The sequence below is a fragment of the Sinohyriopsis cumingii genome, chromosome 5, assembly GCF_028554795.1.
Source record: "Sinohyriopsis cumingii isolate HCF-2022 chromosome 5, ASM2855479v2, whole genome shotgun sequence".
NCBI lineage: Eukaryota > Metazoa > Mollusca > Bivalvia > Unionida > Unionidae > Sinohyriopsis > Sinohyriopsis cumingii.
The window spans coordinates 131,035,526-131,059,946 of NC_142965.1; the positions used below are offsets into that span (position 1 = coordinate 131,035,526).

General features: G+C 36.9%; 1 protein-coding gene across 2 annotated transcripts in view; it reads left to right on the forward strand.

The window, feature by feature from the left end:
* Window positions 1-24,421, forward strand: part of LOC149800250 (uncharacterized) — a 343,724-nt gene that overhangs the window by 23,418 nt on the left and 295,885 nt on the right. For both annotated transcript variants that reach the window (XM_089959830.1, XM_089959831.1), the window contains exon 2: window positions 2,398-2,546. In XM_089959830.1, coding sequence (XP_089815956.1) covers window positions 2,398-2,546 — 149 coding nt within the window. The remainder of the gene's footprint in view (window positions 1-2,397; window positions 2,547-24,421) is intronic.

Below are 24,421 nucleotides of genomic sequence, written 5' to 3' on the forward strand. Positions count from 1 at the left end.
GTTCTGCTGCATTTTGCAATTATTCACACAGAAAATATTAGCAGTTACATAATTCTCCATCCCAATTCAAAGTAAAATAGCACATTAAGAAAGAAAAAAAAAAATTCACATCTTACTTGATTTGAACTTAAGTCATCTTTAACAAGAGGTGGACATATTTCCACTTGCTCACCTATACATCTAAAAATAACTTTGAAGTTCATGGTTACCTTGTTATCGACATGGTGGTGACATTATTTATTGCAAGTCAGTCTAGTGAATTATAAAAATTATTTTACTTGGAAAATCCAGTAATTCATGGCCTAGTATAAACTAAAAGAGGGTCTTACTCTTAAGGAGGTTGCAGATCTCCCCCATTATAATACACCCCATTATAATACACCTTATAATGCGATTCTGGATATAAAACAGTACTACTGTGGAACCCGAGACCAAAATCTTACCAATGTTTAACAATATATCTGGTTGGAAGAAAACAAGTTGAAACTTAGTTTATATCTTCATTTCCTTTACATAACATCATTATTTGAAACATTTTGATAGTACCCACTATACCACAGTTCTATATATTACGCTGTTCTCAGTATATCATGATTCCATAGATAATGCCATTTTTAGCATAATATGGTTTGGTAGATAACACAGTAATGGACCCTGACTGCTTCATTATAATGCGGGAGATTTGTACTATTATTTAGAGTAATAATAATTGATGCTTTTTATAGGTCACAATGAGATTTTTCACACTCCCGTAGTAAACGTCAGTTGCGAATAGCTAGGAAACTACATTGGAGAATATGTCTTGAGTTCAACTTGTCACTTTAAGATATAGGTCATAGTGACCTACTTTTAGAGGTCTGCATTAACATTTTGTCTTTTGAACAAAAGGGACAGCTTGGATTGAGCTTGCAGCAATCGTGATGCTTGTGTGAAGTGGGCAAGTGAAACCAAGTTTGAAAGGAAAATAAAAAACTTTTATGGTGCTTTACATCTGTGTTCTAAAAACTAATTTGTTTCTTTACTTAATATTAGGCAAATCAAATATGTTGTTTCCTTATTGAACCTGAGATATTAAATTGTCAGTACATTTGGAAAAAAGAAATGATTCTTCTCTCACTTAGTGTTTGTCATAAGCCTATGTATTTTTGTGACAAATGTTCAACAAGTAATTTAGGGTTTGGGGGAGGTAGTCATTTTGTACAACCGCATTTCCATGTTTGCAAGGAAAAGTAGCTGCCCTGACAAAATTGAGGTATCCTTTGGGTTTTTCAATTTCCCTTATGTCAAAGACGGTCACCTAGCACCATTATTTAAGTCATACTCTATTCAACTAATTCTTGAAGGTTATGTAAGAGTTACATCGCATTGTAATATTTCCAGTTCCACTTGGTTTTGCCTTAAAGTATAAAGATTTTCTTCACTGATAATCCTAGTTATAAAAACACGAATATATAATCTATGGGGAGGTTAAAAATCTATTCTTTCTTTAGATTTCTGGATATAGGGGTTGATTTGGGTTTGAGAGTAATGTGGATATAGGGGTTGATTTGGGTTTGAGAGTAATGTGGATATAGGGGTTGATTTGGGTTTGAGAGTAATGTGGATATAGGGGTTGATTTGGGTTTGAGAGTAAACTACTTGACCTAATTGCTGATGTGCATCTCATAGAAGATTGCTACTGTAACCCTGCCTTCAAAATTAAAGCAGTAAATTTTTTTATTTTTTTATATTTAAAAATATCATATTGCATTTTCAGAAAAGAGTAATGCATTCATTACAAAAATTCTTTTCTGTATTTTAAAGTGTACTTTGTTCTATTTCGAGTACATTTCTTTAGCTCACAGAATAAGTCATTTTTCTCAGCTGTCAGCTTCAGACAGCATGTGGTTTCCCAAAAGAGAAAAAATAAATGTCAATCCACATAGATGAAAGACATGTAATTGTATGTTAACTTTATTTTGTGAGAGGCAACATTAATCTGCATTGCCAGGTGCCTTCCCATTCTTAGCAGTTCTCCCAAAAATAGGAGCTGAACATCAGATGTCATAGGGAAAAACAGTGCATAACTCTTGATAGGGTTCAGATGTGTTATAAAATTTATAAATACACAAAATATGAAAGAATTTGTCCCCATTTTATGGTAAACAGAAACTTTTACAACCATATATAGAATTTAGCTTATTTTAGCAAATATTTCCCAAAATTGTTTAAAATCATAATAAACATTTTCCTTGGTGACCTTGTATGCCTCGCAAAGGTCATTTTTATGTCTGCTCGGAGAATTTGTAGATTGGTCTATTCAGAGTTTATGTTCATTTTACATGAATGTTTACACGAATAATGTTTGAATCATTGAGTGCTTTGTAGATAATTCAGTGCTTGTTTTTCTTCTTCCAGCTGATTCCGGAAGGTAAAGCAGCTCAGTGTGGCCAGTTGAAAATTGGGGACCACATTCTGTCTGTGAACGATGTAACATGTGGTTGCCATACAGAAGCATTGCAGCTGATTCAAAGTGCATTCCGCACATTAACTCTTCGGATATGGAGGTAAGTACATGTACTTGTATGGTTGAGGCTGAAAACATTTTTGCAAATAATTAATATGTGAACATTATATTTCAAAAGCATGAGACAAATTGAGACATAATGTGACAAGAATGTTCTTCAGTTAGCACTAGTAAGTAATTAAGACTCCAGATGGTCTCGAGTCTGGAACCAGATGGTCATGAGTCGGTGACCAGATAGTTATGAGTCAGAGACCAGATGGTCATGAGTCGGAGAAAAAATGGTTATGAGTTAGAGACCAGATGGTCATGAGTTGGAGACAAAATTGTCATGAGTTAGAGACCAGATGGTCGTGAGTCGGAGACCAGATGGTCATGAGTCAGAGATCAGATGTTCAAGAGTGGGAAACCGTCATGCTCTCAAATAAGACAATTAGTCCTTGGTAACCACAGGTATAAATGGATGCTTGAATGAAAGGATTATGGGTGGGGACATGGTGGGGTTGGTTTGTTAATAGGATGTTGCCCTGCCATGAACTTACATTCCTTTCAAGGGATATCTCACAAAATTAACATACACCCTGGTTACATGATAAAATATAAGGCACAGAAGAAATTGTGTTCCCATTGGGAAAGTTCATACAAGTCTACACATTCTAAATTACTTGTAATGTCACAGATAGCAAACACAGCAGACACAATCTTGACTGTTATCCAGAAAGTTTTCTGAATACCATTGACAGCAAGACAAAAAAACATAGGAGTATTCGCCACAGACCACTTCATTATGAAATTTTTCTTCCAAGGAATTTAGTGATATCTGATGATTGTCGAAATAGTAAGTATTTTAGTGTGGATGGCTGTATTGAGTCTGCAGAACAGTAAACATGTAAACAATAGAAGAAAAAAACATAATTGTGATGAAAATCCATAAAGGCGACAATAAGTAAGGGTGAGTGTCACATGACTGTGATTAATGGCTTAATATTTTATACCCTGTATACTCATTCTTAAGTGTGAAATAGAGAGACTTTTTGGTGAAATACATTTTTAGATATCTTTTTTCATTCCTACATTTTCACATGCGACATATATATCCTTATATTTTCACACTTGAAAATGTAAGATTTCCCATCATGCCATGCAGTGCTTGATTGTGTCAGCCTACAAAAGTTAAACCTACAGTAACAAATATGAGTGTCTTTAAATCTAGAACAGATAAAAAGAAATGACTTACATTTTGGATGTGGAAATTAATCTCTGATAAATTAATATGACCAGTCTTATTAAAACCAGATCTCCGCTGTCCTACGTGAAGATCTGATGTTGACCGCTTAGGGGTCATGTTCTGGTGACCTTTGAATTAAATCTTCATACACGAACATATATGACTTCATTTCATTGGTTGATAAAATGACCAATTATGGTAATAAGATAGGTTACCAGAACATAACCACAAAGCAGTCGCTGTCAGATCTTCATGTAGGACAGAGGAGATCTGATTTTACCAGTAAATCGGATTGGTGATATGACTAGGTAGTGTTTGCATATCTCTGAAGTTATTTCCCCTTACTTCCTTGACAATAAAGACAAAACCACTGTGATGCATTGCTGAATTGGACTTGCATTATTTATAGAGTCAGATTTTATTCAAAATGACAGAAATTTAATTCACTGTGACAGATTGGATAAACCATTTTCATAAGTTATTGTATACAAAATGACAGATATTTAATTCACTGTGACAGATTGGGTCAACCGTTTTCTTAAGTCATTGTATGCAAAATGACAGAAATTTAATTCACTGTGACAGCAATGGTCAACCATTTTCTTAAGTCATTGTATACAAAATGACAGAAATTTAATTCACTGTGACAGCAATGGTCAACCATTTTCTTAAGTCATTGTATACAAAATGACAGAAATTTAATTCACTGTGACAGCAATGGTCAACCATTTTCTTAAGTCATTGTATACAAAATGACAGAAATTTAATTCACTGTGACAGCAATGGTCAACCATTTTCTTAAGTCATTGTATACAAAATGACAGAAATTTAATTCACTGTGACAGCAATGGTCAACCATTTTCTTAAGTCACATATATTTATATGATCAGGCTGTGACACTGAGGTGAATTTATGAAAAGTCGATAGTGGTTAGTGTGTCATGCAGAAGAGTGATTTTGATCTTCGAAACTTAAATTCTGGAGCAAGTTTGGTGTACAGTAAAAAGAAAATGTTATTTTCTTATGTTAATGTCAGATATATTCCATCTTATGGTACCAAAAGCTATATATTTTAACTGGTGGTACCAAGAACTATGTATTTTAACTTATGGGACCAAAAAATATGTATTTTAACTTGTGGGACCAATGTTATTTTAACTTGTGGTACCAAAAACTATGTATTTTAACTGGTGGTACCAAGAACTATGTATTTTAACTTGCTGTACCAAAAACTATGTATTTTAACTGGTGGTACCAAGAACTATGTATTTTAACTTGTGGTACCAAGAACTATGTATTTTAACTGGTGGTACCAAGAACTATGTATTTTAACTGGTGGTACCAAAAACTATGTATTTTAACTTGTGGGACCAAAAACTATGTATTTTAACTGGTGGTACCAAGAACTATGTATTTTAACTTGTGGGACTAGAAACTATGTATTTTTACTTGTGGGACCAAAAACTATGTATTTTAACTTGTACCAAAAACTGTGTATTTTAACTTGTTGTACCAAAAGCTATGCATTTTAACTTGCTGTACCAAAAACTATGTATTTTAACTTGTGGCTTTTCCAGTCATTAAGTATCATGCATCTGGTAGCACACGATGAAATATATCCAATATTAACATTGGAAAAAAAAATCCTCTATATAAAAGTTTAACTGGAAGCAACATAGAACCTGATTGACCATATTATCACATTAGGGTACGCATTGCTTATTCATCTGATTGGGCCTTACAAGCTAAATAGACCCTGTCTGCTGGCACATTATGCAGTGGCAGATCTGGGTTTATGCAACTTGTAGTTGGTTATGCATGTATATACAGTCCTAGGATCAAACTGATTCTGTAGATTCAAATTTACTGAAACTATATATCATATATATTCACTTTTAACTTGAGTCCAGCTGCATCATACATAGACCTTGATCTCGAGTCACATAATGTACAAGTTGATCAGGGTCCATGTTGATTGTTCTGCTAATTGCTCCTTAAGGAAACTACATTGATCCAGATAAGTTGGTGCATTGTAATGGCATGTTTGGGTCTATGCTGTTTTCATTTGTATAAATGGTGTACTGGCACATCAAGAATTGTTTGCAGATTTATTAAAATGACATAGAAATTAGGAATAGTCACTGATTTTCCCAGAAGTCCCAGACCTAAATTTGTCAAGTTGGGAGACAATGCTGATTAGACGGAGCAGTGGCACTATTTTCCCATGAAAAGTAACAGTATTATTATTCAGTAACTGATAATTAACACCGATCTTCTCGATTTGGCAACTTTTTATGCACACATGGTTTTGACTTTGAAACTTAACCTACCATCTCTACTCACTTACAAGTCTAGTCCAACTACAAACTGCACAGACCCAGATCCGCCATCTCAAAATGTGTCAGCAGATCTGGTTCTGTGCAGTTTGGTAGGAGTACTCGGTAGAAAAGGGAAAACAGAATCAAATCTGTGCATAATGATACAGCAGATCAGCATCTTTGTTCTTTGTAGTTTATAATCGAATATATACGGTAATAAATTTATAATCGAATATATACGGTAATAAATTTATAATCGAATATATACGGTAATAAATTTCTAATCGAATATATACGGTAATAAATTTATAATCGAATATATACAGTAATAAATTTGTAATCGAATATATACGGTAATAAATTTATAATCGAATATATACGGTAATAAATTTATAATCGAATATATACGGTAATAAATTTATAATCGAATATATACGGTAATAAATTTATTATCGAATATATACGGTAATAAATTTATAATCGAATATATACAGTAATAAATTTATTATCGAATATATACGGTAACAAATTTATAATCGAATATATACAGTAATAAATTTATAATCGAATATATACGGTAATAAATTTATAATCGAATATATACTGTAGCTATTCAGCTTGACTTGTAGCAGGCTACATGAAAGGGTACCAGTAAAGTAGCATTTAGTAGCATCTTAATTTTATCTTCTTTTTCTCATCATTTAGAATACCATATTCACTCACTTATTAGTTGAGTCAGACTTCAAAAAAGATCCAGATCTGCTGAAGCATATTGCAGATTAGGGTCTATGTTATTTTGTTTGTTCTACTGATTGCTCCAACAAACTGCACAGACCCAGCCCTGCTGGTGCATTATGTGACAGCTGATCTGGGTCTGTACATTTTGCTGCTGGAATAGTCTTATAAGCAAGTTTAAACAGTAATTCTAGGTCATTGGCCTGTGACTAGAAAATTGTACAAGTCAGTAATAAACAATTCAGATCAATAAAAGGGTAATACCTTAAGTAGAACCCATGATGATACTAAAACATTCACTTACTTTTACTTGGAAGATGAAAGAGAAACCCTTCGACTTTCAGTGGTGTTCACCTGCCTAAATAATACATTTTTTTGTTTTATTTAAAAGTCATTTTTGGTTCCTTTCACCCATTAAGTCAATATGCTGGTGTCATATTTTAAGATTTGTTAAATGTCAGTTTGATGCACTTTGAATTTTGTGCATTTTTGTTTGTCCATTTAAAAAAATGTAAATCTACCTTGTGTCATTTTATTGTAAAAAAACACCTTTTGTAGTTTGTTAAATTCCATCACACACGCACACAAAAGAGGGTTTTAACCGTCAGTGAGATACAGTCAGCACAAGATCAAAAATACACAGATTGTAGTTCTTCTCTAAAACTTGAATCTTTTGTTTTAAAAAGTTTTGATAAGGCAAAAAAATGTCTTTCTGATCAGCCGGCTATCCCTGTTTCTCATTGCTGACCCTAGCATTTTTTTCGCCCAGGTTAAAATAGATTCATGAAATGCATCTAAATAAGCTGGTTTTACTGATTAATTTGAAATGCTTAGTAAATTATATTTATACCAATTATTGTTAAGTTAATGTTTAGAAAAACAAATACCTATATACCTTAATTTTAAAACCAGTGCATATGAAACACACTTTTTTGGGTGGGTGGGTGGTGGCCTAAAAGAATTATATCTTTACTCATGCCAAATAATTCTTACTAGTTTTTCTGCTCTTCACTGTAGCCTTTGCTGTAGGTATTTATGTACACTACTGTTATAATTCAGATGTTTGTTGTATGAATTAGTTTGGAATATTAGCTTGTCTGCATGTGGCTCGTGGGTATACTGTTTAGCGTGGAATGTAGCAATCCCATTACTTTCCCATGGTACTGGTATTTGTTTGGCAGGTATTGAGTTCAGCACAGAGACCTGCAATGAGTTTGAACCCAAGTCTGGACATATTTCTTCCATATTGGGAATTGTGTAGTTAGGCCCAGAGACCTTTTTATGAGTTTGAACCCATCCATGATGATAAGCCCCTGCTTGATAAGCCCATGCTTGATGATAATTCCATGCTTGATGATTGGCCCATACTAATGATAAGCCCATGCTTTATGATGAGCACATACTTAATGATAAGCCCATGCTCAATAATAAGCCCATCCCTGATGATAAGCCCATGCTCAATGTTAAGCCCATGCTCAGTGATAAGCCCAACCTAAATGATAAGCCCATCCTTGATGATAAGCCCATGCTCAATGATAAGCCTATCCCACATTTAAAAAAAAGTTTGTCAGTTGCTTACTGGGCATATCATTGTCCGCCCTACTTTTTGACAAATTTATTATGCTGTCCTTCTGGTCTTATCATGATAGAACTGCTGAATGATATATTCAATGTCTTTAAATGGTGGCTATCATTTTGACCCTTTCATCTTTTGAATGTTTTGGGATGATGCTGGGATATGATATACCGGATTCATTGTGTCATTCCATCCTTCCATCTTACCTTCCATCCATACTTCTTTATTGCCTTCCATCCACACTTTCATTTTGGGGCCCCGAGTGGCCGAGTGGTCTAAAGTGCTCACTGTTATGGATCACTACCATCTCACCTCCGTCTTTGTGGGTTCGAGTCTAGGGCTCGGCCAATATGGGTACATGAGAAGGCTTGCCTGTAGCTTCTTGTGGGTTGGTGGTTCTTTCCGTTGTTTTCCCTGTTTCTTCCTCCACCATTTATACTGGCTGCCATGTATAGCCTATCTTGTGCTGAAAAATGGCATTAAACCCTACAACAACAACACCACCAACAACAACATACTTCCATCTTGCCTTCCATTCTTTCTAATAACCTCACAGATTTAGATGAAGACCAGCATTAGACATGTTTTTAGCATGGGTGTTGGCATGGAATGTGGGAGACCCATGGGTATATTAATGAGAGCATTTTGCTCACCATTCCTGGGTTGTTGTTTTTTTTCTTCTTGGATTTCATTATTAAGTTAGATGTAAGTATAAATCTGCATTTGAAAGAGCTACGTATTATAAATCTTTCCATAAATACCTGGTGTATTATTGCTTCACAGATTGCATGTAAGCATGTACATATAATGTGTAATAATGTCATCAATAAATATTTAAATGCTCCACAATGTAAACACAATATATTCTATGCTTTTAATCTTCTGGACAATATTTCCCCTGTATTGAAACATTTTTTGACTATTAGGCTTTGAAGCAAATTATTTTGGGATGTCTTGAGTACTGCATTTATCTGCAGTTTAGATCCATTAAGTAAAAAATCTATCTTTTTATGGTGCAAGAATTGACTATCAATTTTTTCTGGTATAAAACATGCCTATAATTGCACATTGTGTAGATCTCTTACAAGCTTATGGCAGGTTAGGTCTACATTGTTCAGAAGTGGTGAATTAGGTATGCATTGTCTAGAGGTGGTGAATGAGGGTCTCAATTGTCTAGAGGTGGTGAATTATGGTCTACATTATCTAGAGGTGGTGAATTAGGGTCTACATTGTCTAGAGGTGGTGAATTAGGGTCTACATTGTCTAGAGGTGGTGAATTAGGGTCTACATTGTCTAGAGGTGGTGAATTAGGGTCTGCATTGTCTAGAGGTGGTGAATTAGGGTCTACATTGTCTAGAGGTGGTGAATAAGAGTCTACATTGTCTAGAGGTGGTGAATTAGGGTCTACATTGTCTAGAGGTGGTGAATTAGGGTCTGCATTGTCTAGAGGTGATGAATTATGGTCTACATTGTCTAGAGGTGGTGAGTTAGGGTCTGCATTGTCTAGAAGTGGTGAATGAGGGTCTCAGTTGTCTAGAGGTGGTGAATTAGGGTCTACATTGTCTAGAGTTGATGAATTATATTATACATTTTCTAGAGGTGTCGAATTAGGGTCTACATTGTCTAGAGATGGTGAATTAGGGTATGTATTGTGCAGAAGAACTACACCATATGCAGCTATATGTCTTCACTTCAAATGGGTTTTACTGGGATAAGTTTAAATTTATTACAGCTTGATGATGCACCCTGCACCAGGCTACACAAGGTAAACACAATTTGCTTGAACATGAATCCCTTTTTAATTTATATTGAGAAACCTTGAATTCTCTGTCATATCACTTGAATTATTTTGGGTACAATGCATTTACCAGCTGAAGTTAAAATTTGCCTGCCAGTTTTGACATATTCTATGAGTATTTGCCTTTTCAGTATGACTGGCAATAATTTAATTTAATCAGAAACATTAAAGAAGTACTTAACTTTTTGTTATATACAAAGATGGCATACAATCTTATGCCATTGAGCACCTATCCATCTGTCTGTCTGTCTGTCTGATAACATTTTCTTGTATGGCTCATAACTTAGTGGTGGTTAGAGAGCTTTGCATACAAATTTGCCCAAGTATTTTGACTAAATATCATAACATATTCTATAGCCATGCCCATTCACCAAGGTCCAGGACACAGCAGAATTTAATTTTGTGACTTGTATTCTTGTCTGGAAAAGGTTTTGTACCCCAGAATATATTTTAATGACTTTTTAGTCAGATTTATATAATTATAGGCAAAGTGTCATGTACTGTAGCCATAACCTCTGCCTCAAGGTGAAGGTCGCAGCAAAGGTAGCTGTAACTGACATGTACCCTTGTCTAGAGCATAACTTTTGAACCACAGGAGATATTTTAATAAAACTTAAACCAGTCATGCATCATGACTGAACAGTGGGACACATTGCTATTTCACATCTCTAGGTCCATTTACTATATAATGTGCTGTTTGTGGTGCTTTTATCATAATTTCAGAGTTGTTGCTGATCTCATCAGTGAGTTACTTTTCCCAGATATTGAAGGCGGTGCTTTAGTCAAGTAGGTCTCTTACTTTTCTGGTCTACTTGGTCTAGGTCGTTCATCCGATACTCATGGCCTCCTGCTTGTCCTGCCTCAATGAAAAAGCAAGTTACCTGTATTATAGACATTTCCCTGGAAAAGAATGGGCAAATTGATCAGTCACAGTGTTAATATGGGCAAATTGATCAGTCACAGTGTTAATATGGGCAAATTGATCAGTCACAGTGTTAATATGGTGTTTAAATATATTGGTATAATAACTTGCCCAGAATTAGTGTTTTTATGTTTTCAAGACTATTTGTATAGTGTATTTTCTATCTTGGAATTTTCATGCTCTTTTATTTGCACAGTGTTGTAAATAACAGAACTGGTGATTTATCTTCCTGTCTGCAGTGTTTTATGTATACATGCATGATATAAACCAGACATCACTTTAAATTATAGATATTGACATGGATGATTTGTAATTGTATTCTTGTACTGCTTTGTAACAACACCCACCATCATGATGATATTGAAATTACACTAGATACAATGTATTATTATTATTATTATTATTATTATTATTATTATTATTGTTGTTGTTGTTGTTGTTGTTGTTGTTCTTAATATTAATATTATTGTTGTCATTATTATTGTTCCAGTGCTTCTGGTATCCTTTCAGTAATAATAATAATAATAATAATAATAATAATAATGATAATAATGTTATGTTGTTGCAGTGCTTATATTATCTTTTCAGTAATAGTAGCAGTAGTAGTAGTAGTAGCAATAATAATAATATTATTATTATTTGTACATATATTGTTGTTATTATTATTATTATTATTGCAAATAATCCTGGTATTGTTGTCATAATTTCACATGTTAATGTTTGTTTTTGCTATTGTTATTCTTCTTCTAATTCTTCTCATGGGGCCCCGAGTGGCCAAGTGGTCTAAAGCGCTGTCCGTTACGGATCGCTGCCATCTCACCTCTGTCTGCGTGGGTTCGAATCTCGGTTTCAGCTAATGTGGGTATGTGAGAAAACTTGCCAGTAGCTTCTCGTGGGTCAGTGGTTCTTTCCGGGGTTTTCCCGTGTTCTTCCTCCACCATTAATACTGGCCACCATGTATAGCCTATTGTTTGCTGAAAAATGGTGTTAAACCCTACAACAGTAAGAACATCTTCTCATCATCATCATCTTCATCATCATTATTATTTCCATTATTATTATTATTATTATTATTTATGGTCACTGCTTCGTGTTCATGATGATAACTTTTGTTAGAATCCAAATACCAACATAATAAAAAAAATTATAATTGAAACAGAAATAAATAAACTTACCATGATAGGTTACAGTTTTATAGTTGTCTTTGGTAAAATGTTGCTAGAAACGTAGCTAAATTTGCATGGTGGTGACCACTTTTTAGGTCCTGCGCTGCCATGCCTTGTGGCGTGTTTCCACGCATTTCAATTACCTGTATCTTTATTTCTAGGAATGATAATGCCCACCGTTCTGCAAACAGTTTGGCATGACACATGTTGTTTCAGGCATGAATTAATACTTTTTGTTATTCAAATGTCAAATGCTTACTGCACAACATTAGACCTGCGATGTGAGATAAAGTCAAAAATGTTCGGATAAGGGACCTACTTGCCTGCAGCACCGTCTAAAAATATTGATGTCCCTTATTTTGAGATAATTCATAGCCATTAGAGAAAATAAACATTGGAAGGACTGTAAATCTTATACAGAACATTGATAACAATAAACATTCTTTGTTGGAAGGACTGTAAATCTTATACAGAACATTGATAACAATAAACATTCATTGTTGGAAGGACTGTAAATCTTATACAGAACATTGATAACAATAATAATAATAATGATAATAATAATAATAATAATATTTTCAGATGGTTCAACTTAATCACCTATGAAACCCTGATGTGATTATTGATGCAATATTTATAAAAGAAAGTAAAGTACTGATTTGTGGTTTGCTGTCACTTAAAACTTACATTATATACGTACATTTGTATCATCAGATCATGTTTGTAATTGATTAATGCAAACACATTTGAACATTTGAAGAAATGAATGACTTATTTAGTTAGATTTTCTTATGTGCCTAGGTACTTGATACATCTTGTTTTATATATTAGATTGGCACCTTGATTTTGTTCAAGTGGTAGCCAAGTCCAGTCAGTCTTTTCTTGATTTTGACAAAACTTTTAACACATTATTGGCTATATCATGCTGAGGAAATGGGATCCTATCAAGTATACGTGAATGAGTAATATTACTGATAAATAACACATTTAAAAACTGTCTAAGTAGATTTTGGCGAGTCTGTCAGAGAGATTAATTTTGTTGATAATCTTGATCATAATTGAGTGATACACATGATTCATGCCAAATTTAACAAATATAATTTTATTTCTGGTGCCTTCGTGTCCAGATCGTTGCTGACACTTGAATAAAAGTACTTGTATGTGTCTTCACTGGTATTGTGCTGTGATGTTTTCAGCGTCAAATTAGAAGTCTGATGAGTGAAATTCTTATTGTGTTCAGACTAGGATTATTATCAACTCTAGGTAATTTGCAACACAGGGTTTTGTACATATTTCAATCAGAATTTTTATTGTCAGTTTTGAATCAGTAATGGACAGCAACAAAATAAAGTAAAGAAATATGTATTGTTACATTTGATTCAGCAACACAAGACATGAAGTACAACCCTGTAGCGTGTATGGGGACATGATTGACTAGGTAAATGCCATATAACCAGCTGGAGGTTCTTCATATTAAAGGTGATTAACTTCTTAACTAGGTCAATGCCATATGACCAGCTGACTTCTTAACTAGGTCAATACCATATGACCAGCTGACTTCTTAACTAGGTCAATACCATATAACCAGCTGACTTCTTAACTAGGTCAATACCATATAACCAGCTGACTTCTTAACTTGGGGGCTGACGGCAAGCTGTTCAACATCGCCCGTCTCTGTGCTAAGTCTAAAGTCACAGAGGTATTCATCCGTGAATTGCTCTTTGCCGACGATGCAGCCTTGACATCACACATGGAAGATGGACTGTAGCAGCTAGTATGCCACCTTTCCCACCCCTGTAAGGAGTTTGGACTGACCATCAGTTTGAAGAAAATGAACGTCATGATGCAGGACGCAGACTCCCCTCCCTCCGTCACCATCAACTTGGAAGTTGTTGAGAACTTCACATACCTCGGGTCCACCATTTCCAACTCACTCTCCATTGATTCTGAGGTGAATTTCAGGATTGCCAAGACAGCAGCACTAATGGCCAGACTGAACCAGATGATCTGGAACAACTCCAACCTCATTGAGAAATCCAAACTGCACATCTACCAGGCCTGCAAGCTCAGCACACTCCTCAACAGCAGTGAGACATGGACCATCTATGCAAGACACGAGAGGAAACTCAACAGCTTCCAGTGAGATACCTGCGGCACATTCTGCACATCCAGTGGCAGGACAAAGTAACCAACACAGAGGTTCTGGAATGTGCCAACATGAACAGCATGTTCTCCATTCTCAGCGAAAGGCACCTTCACTGGCTTGGCCACGTCAAGAGAATGTACCCAGGCCACATTCCGTAAACCCAGGCTGCATTCTGTAAACCTGGACCGCATTCCACAAACCTGGATCGCATTCCGAAGGACCTGCTGGATGGGGAGCTAGCAGAAGGTGCATGACCGACTGGATGGCCACATCTGCATTATGTACAAAGATGTCTGGAAGAAGGACACGAAGATGGACAACATCAACGTCAACGACTGGGAGAGCTGTGCTAACGAACGCTCTGCCTGGTGCCTAGCTGTTAGACAGGGCATTCAAAAAGCTGAGGAAGACAAGAACATAAAGCATGCTGAAAAGAGAGCCAGGAAGAAGGCAAAACAATAACTTACTCTGAAGCTACACCATCGTTTCCCATAGATGGATGGATGCCAAAAGAAGACAAGATTGCACGTTACAGGTGTACATTACACATTTCAGGTGCACATTGTACAATACAGGTGTTCATTACACATTACAGGTGTATTTTACACATCACAGGTATATATTACACATTACAATCATATATTACTGGAATCAGTTTGACTTTTAATTATTTTAGTGCCAAAATGTCACAAATGGCAGATGATAGACATAAAAGAACAGTGAAAAGAACAAAGTCTTACACATATATACAAGTACACCACTCCCTTGATACCTTGCACCCTGTACATCACCATGCACAAATACTGGTTGCAGTTTAAGTACTTTTGATTGCAAGAGGTGTGATGACACGATAATGGAAAAATCAAGTAAATCTGTATACCTGTTGCAAATGTGAAATATGGCTACCTATATGATCATTTATTATTACTCAGAGAAGTTAGGAAGCCGTTGTTAGTTGCCACTTTCCAGGACATCTTGTTTTTTGACTATCATGTAAATGAGATTTTAGTTGTTTTTGTTTTGCTTCTTCCTAATGTTAACTGCTCTGTAAGTAAACTATATACATGTAGTTCCTATTAGAGTCCCTATAAGAGTCCTTTGTAAACCTGGACCAATTATAAGCCTGCTTATGTAAATAAGTAATTTGTTCTGGACCGCTCCGGTGACATAAGTGTTAGAGTGTCTGCCTTGAATGTGGGGGTCATGGATTCAAACCCTGGCAGTGTCATACCAGAGAATTATAAAAATGGTACAAGCAGCTCCATTGCTTGGCACTCGGCATTAAGAGGTTACTGATTGGACTGGTCGGCCTGGCATCAAGATAATGTGACTGGTTGCCACATGCCTGTGGCATGATGCCCCAGCGCTAGACATCACTTTAAACTGCTACACTGCAGACATCATAGTGATATGAATCAAATTGTTTGTTAAAGCTGCATTAAAAATCCAAAACACACACACACACACACACACAATTTTGTTGTGTGTCCATCATTGTGGCTTTTTAGATTGACACATTACTGTTACAGATGATTCTATTACAAATTATGGTAAAAAACTCTTACTTATAAGATCCAGATCTGCCCTCTCTTAATGCACTGGCAGATCTGGGTCTGTGCAGTTTGTTAGGAGTGATCAGTAGAACAAACAAGATAGACTCTGCTACATTAGATTAGGATCTTTGTTGTTTGCAGTTTGACTCGACTTAAAAGGGAATATATACAATAACTGACACTCATTGGACACAGTAAACAGAGATGAAATGTAAGTAAATCAAGGAGAATGTCCTTGATGATTAGGTGTAAATTCTTTGTAGGTGCAACTCAGATGTTTTTCACGTTCAGTACAAATAAGTTCATGTTTGTTACTATTAAAAGTTAGGATGTTAAAAATGTTGGTACTAGAAACTGTTGTTGCATGTTATTTCGTTATTCTAAGTGTATGTCTGTTTTGCCCCACTCCAATACATTTTTAGATCAACTTTAATTGGCGCCAATAATAAAGCCATAATTGTGTAGATGTGCTTATAAACCCAATACATATATAGATGCATGCATGCATCCATCCTTGCATCCATGCATGCATGCATCCATCCATGCATCTATACCTACATGCATACATGCATACATACTTACATACATACATATATACATGCATACATACATACATACATACATACATACATACATACATACATACATACATACATACATACATAGTATGGTTGGTATGGTAATGGATGCCATTTCATAATGTTTGGTGTATTTTGTTTTAAGGTGGTCTCATACAGCAGTGAACTACATTTCTTTCCTTATACAGCATGTTCATTGTAAATTCCATGTATTTTCTGACATCTCATTGCACGTTGTTAGAACAATCCATGATTTTGCCACAATATAATTCATGAATAATGATTGCAGGAGTTTTCTGGGAAAATTATTTCTTTGCATACATTGTTGATCTCAAAAGAAACTAGTGGGCATAATTTTCCAACTATTTATATTTATGGAAACTGCTTATTTGATCATTACCAAGGGAGATAACTCCTTTTGGCTTGTCATCTTGATTGCATGTATTTGTAAAAGGTTTGATAATTATATGTAGATATTGGCTGGCACAGTTCATTCATGAATTAGTTGAGATTTTAATATTTCTTGAAGCATGATTTGAAAGTTTAAAAAGACATTTTAAAGTATTCAGCATCAGCTCCAGGGTACGGTCTAAACTAAATTAAATGTTGGGATACTGCTGCCATATATACTAGCTCCTAAATCGAGTCCTACTGTGAACAACATAGATCCTGATTAGATACCTCATAATGTGCCAGCAGATCATGGTCTGTGGTTTTTCATTCTACTGATTACTCAGCATCAACAAACTTCAAAGAACCAAATCTGCCAAGACATTATGTGATGGCAGATCTGGGTCAGCACAGCTTGCAGTTGGACTTGACTTATAAGTGAGTATTGATGGTACAGCTTGCAGTTGGACTTGACTTATAAGTGAGTATTGATGGTACAGCTTGCAGTTGGACTTGACTTATAAGTGAGTATTGACGGTACAGCTTGCGGTTGGACTTGACTTATAAGTGAGTATTGACGGTACAGCTTGCGGTTGGACTTGACTTACAAGTGAGTATTGACGGTACAGCTTGCGGTTGGACTTGACTTACAAGTGAGTATTGAGGGTACAGCTTGCGGTTGGACTTGACTTACAAGTGAGTATTGAGGGTACAGCTTGCGGTTGGACTTGACTTACAAGTGAGTATTGAGGGTACAGCTTGCGGTTGGACTTGACTTACAAGTGAGTATTGAGGGTACAGCTTGCGGTTGGACTTGACTTACAAGTGAGTATTGAGGGTACAGCTTGCGGTTGGACTTGACTTACAAGTGAGTATTGAGGGTACAGCTTGCGGTTGGACTTGACTTACAAGTGAGTATTGAGGGTACAGCTTGCGGTTGGACTTGACTTACAAGTGAGTATTGAGGGTACAGCTTGCGGTTGGACTTGACTTACAAGTGAGTATTGAGGGTACAGCTTGCGGTTGGACTTGACTTACAAGTGAGTATTGAGGGTACAGCTTGCGGTTGGACTTGACTTACAAGTGAGTATTGAGGGTACAGCTTGCGGTTGGACTTGACTTACAAGTGAGTATTGAGGGTACAGCTTGCGGTTGGACTTGACTTACAAGTGAGTATTGAGGGTACAGCTTGCGGTTGGACTTGACTTACAAGTGAGTATTGAGGGTACAGCTTGCGGTTGGACTTGACTTACAAGTGAGTATTGAGGGTACAGCTTGCGGTTGGACTTGACTTACAAGTGAGTATTGAGGGTACAGCTTGCGGTTGGACTTGACTTACAAGTGAGTATTGACGGTACAGCTTGCGGTTGGACTTGACTTACAAGTGAGTATTGACGGTACAGCTTGCGGTTGGACTTGACTTACAAGTGAGTATTGACGGTACAGCTTGCGGTTGGACTTGACTTACAAGTGAGTATTGACGGTACAGCTTGCGGTTGGACTTGACTTACAAGTGAGTATTGACGGTACAGCTTGCGGTTGGACTTGACTTACAAGTGAGTATTGACGGTACAGCTTGCGGTTGGACTTGACTTACAAGTGAGTATTGACGGTACAGCTTGCGGTTGGACTTGACTTACAAGTGAGTATTGACGGTACAGCTTGCGGTTGGACTTGACTTACAAGTGAGTATTGACGGTACAGCTCGCGGTTGGACTTGACTTACAAGTGAGTATTGACGGTACAGCTCGCGGTTGGACTTGACTTACAAGTGAGTATTGACGGTACAGCTCGCGGTTGGACTTGACTTACAAGTGAGTATTGACGGTACAGCTCGCGGTTGGACTTGACTTACAAGTGAGTATTGACGGTACAGCTCGCGGTTGGACTTGACTTACAAGTGAGTATTGACGGTACAGCTCGCGGTTGGACTTGACTTACAAGTGAGTATTGACGGTACAGCTCGCGGTTGGACTTGACTTACAAGTGAGTATTGACGGTACAGCTCGCGGTTGGACTTGACTTACAAGTGAGTATTGACGGTACAGCTCGCGGTTGGACTTGACTTACAAGTGAGTATTGACGGTACAGCTCGCGGTTGGACTTGACTTACAAGTGAGTATTGACGGTACAGCTCGCGGTTGGACTTGACTTACAAGTGAGTATTGACGGTACAGCTCGCGGTTGGACTTGACTTACAAGTGAGTATTGACGGTACAGCTCGCGGTTGGACTTGACTTACAAGTGAGTATTGACGGTACAGCTCGCGGTTGGACTTGACTTACAAGTGAGTATTGACGGTACAGCTCGCGGTTGGACTTGACTTACAAGTGAGTATTGACGGTACAGCTCGCGGTTGGACTTGACTTACAAGTGAGTATTGACGGTACAGCTCGCGGTTGGACTTGACTTACAAGTGAGTATTGACGGTACAGCTTGCGGTTGGACTTGACTTACAAGTGAGTATTGACGGTACAGCTTGCGGTTGGACTTGACTTACAAGTGAGTATTGACGGTACAGCTTGCGGTTGGACTTGACTTACAAGTGAGTATTGACGGTACAGCTTGCGGTTGGACTTGACTTACAAGTGAGTATTGACGGTACAGCTTGCGGTTGGACTTGACTTACAAGTGAGTATTGACGGTACAGCTTGCGGTTGGACTTGACTTACAAGTGAGTATTGACGGTACAGCTTGCGGTTGGACTTGACTTACAAGTGAGTATTGACGGTACAGCTTGCGGTTGGACTTGACTTACAAGTGAGTATTGACGGTACAGCTTGCGGTTGGACTTGACTTACAAGTGAGTATTGACGGTACAGCTTGCGGTTGGACTTGACTTACAAGTGAGTATTGACGGTACAGCTTGCGGTTGGACTTGACTTACAAGTGAGTATTGACGGTACAGCTTGCGGTTGGACTTGACTTACAAGTGAGTATTGACGGTACAGCTTGCAGTTGGACTTGACTTATAAGTGAGTATTGACGGTACAGCTTGCGGTTGGACTTGACTTACAAGTGAGTATTGACGGTACAGCTTGCAGTTGGACTTGACTTACAAGTGAGTATTGACGGTACAGCTTGCAGTTGGACTTGACTTATAAGTGAGTATTGATGGTACAGCTTGCAGTTGGACTTGACTTATAAGTGAGTATTGACGGTACATGTACTTGTTAAGGACATTATACAAGTTCATAAATGCACCCAACATTCTTAGTTTACGGTTTTGCAGGAATGAGTGAATTTTGTGTTCGTTTAGGGCAAGATTTCAAACCATTTAGCCCATTTTGCTGCATTTTCTAACTATAGTTGCATTTTACCTGCAATTTTTAGGGTAAGTTTCCTGTTTAAAATGGCTGAATGCCCAACTTTTCTACAAGATCCAGAGGCTAATTTTAATAAGCATTTTATTTTCTGTTTAATGTTGCTTTATTTTCAATACAGGCAGTGGTCAGCAGAACTCCAGGAAATATCAGAAAAATAATGGCTAGGTGGTTCCGTATAGTTATACCTAAAAGGGTAGTAGTTTTTATTGATCTTGTGTGACTTGAAAGAAAAGTCATTTCTTGTTTATTGATGTAAAACTCTTCTGTTAAGAAAATTTGATGATAGGGCTTGTTTGATAAACTGATTTCTGAAAGATTTTTCAAATTGTATTTTTTTTCTATCATTGATGTTTTGAACACAGACAAGGACATTCTTTCTTATTATGAGATGTGTGAATCTCATGGCCTTCAAGCGTGCTGAAGTCAGGGATGTATATGTAAAAGCATGATAATTAAAATACTTCAGGTGTCAGGTTACTAGTCTGGATGGGCAAGAAAGTCTGTCGCTATAATTAACTTGACAGTTTTGACTATTAGCACTCCAAGGTAAACAAGAGTTAGGTTTTATAATGGAAGGTCTGTCAGTCAGATCCTTGAATATTGAATCATTGACACATTTATCTGACACTAAGCCAGAAAACAAGCTGCTCAGTGACTCCTATATTTTGACAGTAAGTCTGGTTACTACTGACAGTAAGCCAAGACTAGATGCCCAGTGACCTCTATATACTGTCAGTAAGCCAAACTAGCTGCCCAGTGACCTCTGTATACTGTCAGTAAGCCCAAACTAGCTGCCCAGTGACCTCTATATACTGTCAGTAAGCCCAATCTAGCTGCCCGGTGACTTCTGTATGCAGACAGTAAGCCCAAACTAGTTGCCCAGTGACCTCTATATACTGTCAGTAAGCCCAGACTAGCTGCCCAATGACCTCTATATGCTGACAGTAAGCACAGACTATCTGCCCAGTGACCTCTATATACTGTCAGTAAGCCCAAATTAGCTGCCCAGTGACCTCTATACACTGACAGTAAGCACAGACTAGTTGCCCAGTGACCACTGTATACAGACAGCAAGCCCAGACTAGCTGCCCAGTGAACTCTATATGCTGACAGTAAACGCAGACTAGCTGCCCAGTGACCTCTATATACTGTCAGTAAGCCCAAACTAGCTGCCCAGTGACTTCTGTATGCAGACAGTAAGCCCAAACTAGTTGCCCGGTGACCTCTATATACTGTCAGTAAGCCCAGACTAGCTGCCTGATGACCTCTATATGCTGACAGTAAGCACAGACTATCTGCCCAGTGACCTCTATATACTGTCAGTAAGCCCAAATTAGCTGCCCAGTGACCTCTATATACTGTTAGTAAGCCCAAATTAGCTGCCCAGTGACCTCTATATGCTGACAGTAAGCACAGACTAGTTGCCCAGTGACCACTGTATACAGACAGCAAGCCCAGCCTAGCTGCACAGTGAACTCTATATGCTGACAGTAAACCCAGACTAGCTGCCCAGTTACCTCTGTATACTGTCAGCAAGCCCAGACTAACTGCCCAGTAATCTCTATTTGCTGATAGTAAGCCCAGACTATCTGCCTTGTGACTTCTATATACTGGCAATTCTATTTTTCTTGTCTTTTTATGGCCAAAATGTTTATTTATTTGTATATTTTTGCCTTCTTTTGAAGTTTATATTTTTCATAGACTATATTTATACTTGGTGTAAGATTTTGATCTACATGATCTTAGATATGTTACAAATGCCATATAAGGTCATGATTATAGCCTTGTGTTACAAATACCATATAAGGTCATGATAATAGCCTCATGTTACAAATGCCATATAAGGTCATGATTATAGCCTTGTGTTACAAATACCATATAAGGTCATGATAATAGCCTCATGTTACAAATGCCATATAAGGTCATGATAGTAGCCTCATGTTAAAAATGCCATATAAGGTCATGATTATAGCCTTGTGTTACAAATGCCATTTACGGTCATGATAATAGCCTCTTGTTACAAATGCCATATAAGGTCATGATAATAGCCTCATGTTACAAATGCCATATAAGGTCATGATAATAGCCTCATGTTAGTATGGCAGTATTGCATACTTTCTAATAGCACAGTATTGATTTCACAGTATCCATTTGTCCTTGGATACCATCCAGTTTTTACATAAAACTTTACATTTATGAAGTAATTGAAGAGTTTCATATTCACTGTTTTATGTGGTTGCTCTTTGTTATTGTATTTTAAGAATTTCACTCCTTTTTTGCCATTATCATTTTTATATACCTTTTTGTAAATTACTTTTGCAGCATCTTTTTCTTTTATCTTCTGTCTCCTCATAAATATTTGCTCTAATTTGGAAGGGTCTACCTTTCTTTATAATTTTTATGTCTTTCAAATTGTGGAGCATATGATATGATGATGTCCATCAGGATGTCAGTCTGTTAGCTTTTTCATTCCCACACAATAAGATTAGCTTTACAAGTTTGAAAGTCACAGACTAAAAGAAGAATGGTTTCCACATGATGACTTCAGTTCTACATCACAGAAATGTACATAACATTGTGGATGGCTTTCACTTAGAGTAAAGAAAAAGACTCGTTTTTTGGGTCAGAAGGTCAAAGGTCAAGGTCACTTGCTGAAAAATTGTATATGAAAAAATTGGTCTCAGCACAAAACTTTAAGACCTTGACAATACAGACCCTGATAGTGCACATACAGATCAGGATCTATGTCTTTTGTTCTACTTGTTCCCCCTAACAGACTGCAGAGATTTACCACATTGCTAATAAAGACTGGTGTTCTCTGTTGACACTAAGCCAAAATGATTAAAGACTTGTTATGATATCTATTTGGACTTAAATGATAAAAGACTTGTTATGATATCTAGTTGGACTTAAATGATAAAAGACTTCTTATGATATCTAGTTGGACTTAAATGATAAAAGACTTCTTATGATATCTAGTTGGACTTAACACATTAACCCCTAGCGATGACTTTATGGGGCAGGAGGTAGTAGCCTACTGCCAAGCTCTGTAGCATCATGGTCATGCACGATACACTAAAGTGGGTGGTATTATAGAAAGGTAGACAGACGTAGCTCTAAAATGATACCAAATAATCTGGAATATCTAGTTGCACTACAAAATACAGATAGAAAAACCTCATTTTGTGGACCTGACTTTTTTTACCCAAAATTTGCCCATGGTCGGAATCCGATTTTGTGTCCGGATTTTAGACTTTTTGGTCTGAGATCTAAAGCAAACTGGTATGAACTGCAAACAGACAGATGAGCCTTTACAAAAAGTAGGATAAGATGGGCATTTGGAATAAAGAGTGGTCTCCATACAAAAATAATGGCTCCGTTTAGCAAAAAAAATAATTAAAAAAATCCAACTTTTACCCTTCTGCTCATGTGCGAGTCAAATATCCAATGAAAAATGATGTTTCTAACACAACTAGGCAGTATGTTATTGAAAGATGACCGGGGATTTGGTGTTTTCGAGTCTGTTCAGAAATAGCTTTCAAAATGTGTTTCCTACTCAATTTTCAGGCGAAAATGTCAAAAAGCTCCAGTGGTTAATGTGTTAAATGAAAATGGTGCAATCAGATCTGGGTCTGTGCAGTTATGCAATGTCAGATCTGGGTCTGTGCAGTTATGCAATGTCAGATCTGGGTCTGTGCAGTTATGCAATGTCAGATCTGGGTCTGTGCAGTTTGCGGTTGACTCATCGTATAAGTGACTATAAATGGTACTCTTTCTCAATGGTTTTTAAAATGATTTCTTACGTTGTCTGTTTGGTCCTAAATGAAAATGGTGCTGCTCAGACATCCGTTATGGCCATCTCTGTGGCCATCTTGAAATTCCTATTCTCACTACTTCTCCAGGATGACTGGTCATATTGATATTGTGCTTCTTATGATGCGTAGGAAATGGTGCCCATCTGACATGCAATATTAGTCCACCATAGCAACTGATTTGAAAATCATGTTATTGCTGAAGATTGTCATCATCAGAGATGGTTTCAACACTCTGCAGGACTCACAGTACTAATTCATTTCCCATAGTAAACCTATGAAAACACCATGATATTAAAAATGTATTAACTTAAAATGTTTGAGTGCTCATTATCAAACGTATATTTATCAGTTTAGATGAAACCTGGATG